A 5118-nucleotide genomic window follows, 5' to 3' on the forward strand; every position below is an offset into this window, starting at 1 on the left:
TGTAACAAAAATGTTACAGTAAGATGCATCTAACTCATGAACTTTAAAGACTAAATATATTATCATTATAATACAAGTAACTCACATGCACCCTGCCCCCACTGTGCACATGCATGTGTTACATTGTGCGTTGCTGTGTGGAAGTAGAGGTGCAAGATTAACTATTGGTTTCTTAAGGTGTCACATTTTATCAGACACAAACAGCACTTCTCCTTTTTACTGTTCTTTTAATTCATTCTTCAGTGTCAAAGGTGCAGATTATCAACATGATATAGCTTATCATGTGTAGTGTGAAGAGAAACTTCCCTTAAATGAGTTGTTCCGCAAAGAAGAAAAAGTCGAAGACGCAGAGAGGAAGAGGAATAGAGGAAGAGGAAGAGAGGAAGAGGAATAGAGGAAGAGGAAGAGAGGAAGAGGAAGAGAGGAAGAGTGAGTCCAGAGACACTCGGCAGAGATCAGCGTGGTGAGGAGGGAGCAGCAGAACCAGACCACGAGACGTGAAACAAGCGGCACCGCACTTTAATGAGCACATTGAAACGTTTGTTCTTGTTAAAGGAAAAGAGACGGACTGTCTCCATCGTCCAATCAGGATGTTTGTTCTCATCTGTGCGACTCTGCTCTTCTCTGTGAGACGCATCTCTGCTGCTACAGGTACCACCTTTATTATCATCTAGTTATGACGCCAACATTAAGGCATGAGAGTCAATAGTTTGCTTGTATATATGTATATATATGTAGTTATATATTTTATAGAAATTTTAACTTGTTTTCAAAAAGTTAATATATGTGAAGAAATATTAATTCTGAAAAAAACAGTGTTATTAAACAAAAACACTTCAAATAATGCCTTCTCTCACCATTAATTAAATATTATGAAGTATTATCAAAATTAAACACCTATTTTCACTGTTTCTTTCTCACATCTTTTATTTAACTGAAATGGTCTGTTATTATATTAAAATAACCCAAATCCCTGTTTTTTTCTCTGTTTGTATTAACAGATGGATCAGTAACCTGGTGTTTTAGAGAGTACTGCATCACGGTCAGTCAAGGAGAAATAGCTGCAGAGGCTGGACTCTGTGTGGTCATACCGTGTTCTTTCACCACTGCTTATGGCTTCACACCCAAACATCTGCTGTGGTACAAATGTGAACCATCAAATCAAAAATGTGGGGATTCAAACATGATATTCCACTCCAACAAGGGCAACAAGAAAGTTCAGGCTGGGTTTATGGGACGAGTTTCACTGCTGGAGCCTGATGTGCGTCTGAAGAACTGCAGCATCATCATCAATGACCTCACTGAGTCAGACTCTGGATTATATCAGCTCAGAGTTAACGGTTTACTAAAAAATAGGAAAGAAGATGGATTAACATTCAATCAAAAAGTAACTATCTCTGTCAAAGGTACGAAGAGCTTCAATAAATATACTTATATAATATGACAATCAAATGTATTGAAAGTCTGAACGGAGCTTGGAAGTTCCACAAATGTTGCGTTGAAGTGAGTGTTGATCTTCATCTCTCACTGACTGCTCTCCCTTCAGGTCTGACCCAGAAGCCCACAGTGGGGATTCCTCCTCTGGCAGAGGGGCAGCAGACCACACTGAGCTGCACTGCTCCTGGTCTCTGCTCTGGATCGGATCCTGAGATCACCTGGACGTGGAGAGGAGCAGGAGAGAAGGACTCTCCCATCACAGGAAGCATCACTGCTGTGAAGACCGAGAACCTGACTTCTGTCACACGGAGACGCAGCTCCACTTTGACCTTTAACCCTTCAGCTGAACACCACGGCACCAATGTGACCTGTAAGGTCAGCTTCACCAACAACATCACTACAGAGGAGACGGTGACTCTGGATCTGACCTGTGAGTATCACTGACCTTCATGCTCACCTTCACTCTGTGACGTCTGAAGGGTTTTCTAAGAGAAGGGCTCTCATATCATTTCTCAATTAATCTAAAATGAACCTCATCAACAGTGTTCTCACAGGTTGTAAATATCTGGGGGCTTTAACGATGATTATAATAGTAGAGATGCATTGATTGCTATTTTCTCATATAATTCAAATTTTGTCCGACCTGACCTTATACAGACTTTCTTTCTAAAAGAAAGGATTTACTTATATACTACTAAATATATACTATGATAACCGGTTTCTATCGATCGGGGCGTTTCCTCATAACACACGATGTCATCCCGTCTCCCAGATGTGAAGGATTTAAACATCAGCAGGAACACAAGTGTGAAGGAGGGCGAGCCTCTGAACCTGACCTGCGGGGTTGAAAGCTTTCCTCCATCTCTCATCACGTGGACAAGATCTCCTGAGACACACACGCAGAATCAAACAGACACACACTGGCACAACAACACTGAGGCCTTCACGCAGAGAGAACGTGGAATGAGCACGTTTTACGTCCTTAACGCGACACCGGAATATTCTGGACGATACATCTGCACAGCCAAACATCTGAACCGCACTCTGGAGCAATACGTTGATGTAAACGTCATATGTGAGTACAGCTGCTCTAATACAGAACAATGATGGTGTTTGGCTCCTTCTTTCAAACAAGTAACTTCAACTTTGCTCTTCACATCAAGATTCATGTGTGACGAGCTCAACGGGCCTTTTTCCTTCAATGTTTGCAGCTAAAATGCACTGTTTTCGCTTCAGTTCTTAATGGCCCAATGGATCCAAACGTGCAGAATTAGGATCGTAGGGTCTGCAGACCTTTAGATGCTGGCGCCCTCTGGTGGTCGGATGTAAAAGATGTTGCGAGGTTCATGACTGTCTTCACAGATGTGAGGTCGCCTGTAATCACCGGCAGCACAACAGCGCTGGAGGGAGGCGCTCTGAACCTGACCTGCGCTGTGGAGAGCTTCCCTCCGTCTCGCGTCACGTGGGCCGCGTCCGGCACGACGCGGCGACGCGGGCTCGACACCGACCGGCAGAACGGAACCGGGTCGGCCGCCTCGCTGGTCATCCCGGACGTGGCGGCGGAGGACTCCGGGCGGTACACCTGCACAGCGGAGCACCCGGACGGGACGGTGACGGCGTACGCCGACGTCACGGTGACCTGTAGGTTGGAGACCGGGCTCGACGCGCACGACCTCACGCGGTGATCTGCTCTGTGACCCTGGGGATTCTGCTTGTGCGCTTTCAGGGCCTCCGAGGTTCTCAAACAGCTCCAGGTGTGACGTCCGGTCGGAGGTCGTGACCTGCGTGTGCGTCAGCGAGGGGCTTCCCTTGCCCTCCATCAGCTGGCCGCTGCTGAAGAACCACAGCGAGTACTCCGTGGTCACCACCGTGTCCGGCCACGCGGTCAACAGCACCGCCACGCTGACTCTCAGGGACCACGTGGGCACCTCCGTCCAGTGTGTCAGCAGCAACGACCACGGGGAAGCAAGAGAGGACCTCAGAGTCCAGCAGACCACGTGGGACACAGAGGGTGAGTGTTCTCAGTGAGACGCGGCCTCGTGACGTCTGCAGCAGCTTCATGGCTTCCACAAGCATCGGGCGAGCTGTCAGAAGGACGTGAAACGCTGCACATCAGTTCAGAGATGGACTCTTTTCTTTTGCTCCTCTTGAAAGCAGAACTGTCCTCGGGACCGGTTCCGTGGCTGCAGGTCGTCGTTGCCTTTTTCACTGGGGTTCTTCTCTCAGCAGCCCTTTGCTGTTTGGTCACTAGATGCCGCAGGTACACCATTAAATCAAAGGATTCAATGCGGCTGTAGTTTCTGGATGAAATGCTGAAATAAACGTTGCTTTTCGTTTACTGGTTTGAATTTTCTTTCAGAAAAAAACAGAAGATCTCTTCAAATCAGGATGAGACTCATGAGATGGTGACCAGTCACGAGGCCCCACTGGTATTTCTATTCATCCCCTTTGGTTTTTACATACTTTGTTCACTACATACATTGAAGCTGAGTGGCTGCTGACTGAGTTTCATGCATCACGTTGCACCTGACAGATGAACGGCGCCCGAGCCGTGGAAGACGATCGGACCCACTACCAAGAGTCCGCCGAAGGAGAACGGGGAGCAGCCCCGGACGTCGATGGCGAGCCCAAAGATGTGCTGTACGCCAACATCGATTTCTCTCTGCTGAGCAGGAAGAGTCTCGGCGGGGCGGCGAGGAGCCGAGAAGCCACCGAGACGGAGTACGCCGAAATCCAGAAGGTAGCCGAAGAGCAAATGGACAACGGCGGCGGAGAGGGGGTGAATGCGTCGGGGGGGTCGATGGCCGGGGAGGACGGGGAGGACGAGGTCGCGGTGTACTCCAGCGTGACGGATGTCATGTCTGAGATCTGAAGACTGTTGCATTGTGGGTGAAGCGTCGTTGCTCCCAGCAGCTGTGATGAACGGACCTGATGGACTGATGGAGGGTCCTGTGATCTTCAGAGGCCACATTCCGCCCCCTGGTGAAGTGACCCCTGCGAATCCACCCCTTTAACCGAGGGGGGGGGCTGAGACTTGGACACAGTTTCCTTATTCAAGCGTCGTTGAGTTCGAACGCGTCGACTTTGTCGTATTAGTCCCGGATCAAGTTCACTCACGGCGACGTTGACTCTGCCATCTCTCCACTAAAAGGACAACCCACCTCCATCCTCTCTGCCTCTCAGAGCTCAAGTGTCCATCTGTCAGACATCATTTCATTCGGTTCTCTTAGTCTCCCTCGGCCATCAGGTCGCCGTGTGGTTTTTGGACAAATTGTCAAAACCACTATTGGATGGATAGCCACGAAAATCTGATCCACCTCAGGATAACATTTTATTGACTTATTTAATCCGGAGTCTAAAGTCCGCAGGTGGTCCGCCACCTGCGGACTTTAGACTCCTCATCTTGGTAAGGGCAGCTGGCTCACCCACAGCATCGAGTTGGTAGTGATACGTGTACGTTTTAAATAAGTTGCTCTATTTTAAACCGATTTCTAAACGGTTTGGTTGGTTATAAATGTCAGATGTAGTTATGACACTGCATACATAATATAAATGTGTTCAAATGTGTTAATAAATGTGTTCTTGTTCATGAACTCATCCTCTACTTCCCTTTTTGATTCTGCACCAAACACAAAACACACTTGTTTATGCTTGGAATCAAAAGATTTCCGACTGCATTCC

General features: G+C 47.8%; 1 protein-coding gene across 1 annotated transcript; it reads left to right on the top strand.

The window, feature by feature from the left end:
• Nucleotides 1-438: 438 nt before the first annotated feature.
• On the top strand, nucleotides 439-4828 carry LOC119197994 (myelin-associated glycoprotein-like). The gene is made up of 9 exons (XM_037454760.2): nucleotides 439-651; nucleotides 1002-1406; nucleotides 1547-1867; nucleotides 2210-2512; nucleotides 2800-3078; nucleotides 3164-3448; nucleotides 3595-3697; nucleotides 3797-3866; nucleotides 3971-4828. Exons 1-9 carry the CDS (start codon nucleotides 591-593, stop codon nucleotides 4307-4309), a joined length of 2166 nt encoding a protein of 721 aa, XP_037310657.2. The 5' UTR covers nucleotides 439-590; the 3' UTR covers nucleotides 4310-4828.
• Nucleotides 4829-5118: the final 290 nt, after the last annotated feature.

The sequence above is a fragment of the Pungitius pungitius genome, chromosome 11 (assembly GCF_949316345.1).
Source record: "Pungitius pungitius chromosome 11, fPunPun2.1, whole genome shotgun sequence".
NCBI lineage: Eukaryota > Metazoa > Chordata > Actinopteri > Perciformes > Gasterosteidae > Pungitius > Pungitius pungitius.

Excerpts from the sequence above, each read along its gene's own strand:
- LOC119197994 (XM_037454760.2), top strand. The coding sequence starts at position 591 with ATGTTTGTTCTCATCTGTGCGACTCTGCTCTTCTCTGTGAGACGCATC. Across the intron at positions 652-1,001 it reads ACGCATCTCTGCTGCTACAG|ATGGATCAGTAACCTGGTGT; the intron begins GTACCACCTTTA and ends TTGTATTAACAG. Across the intron at positions 3,698-3,796 it reads TTGGTCACTAGATGCCGCAG|AAAAAAACAGAAGATCTCTT; the intron begins GTACACCATTAA and ends ATTTTCTTTCAG.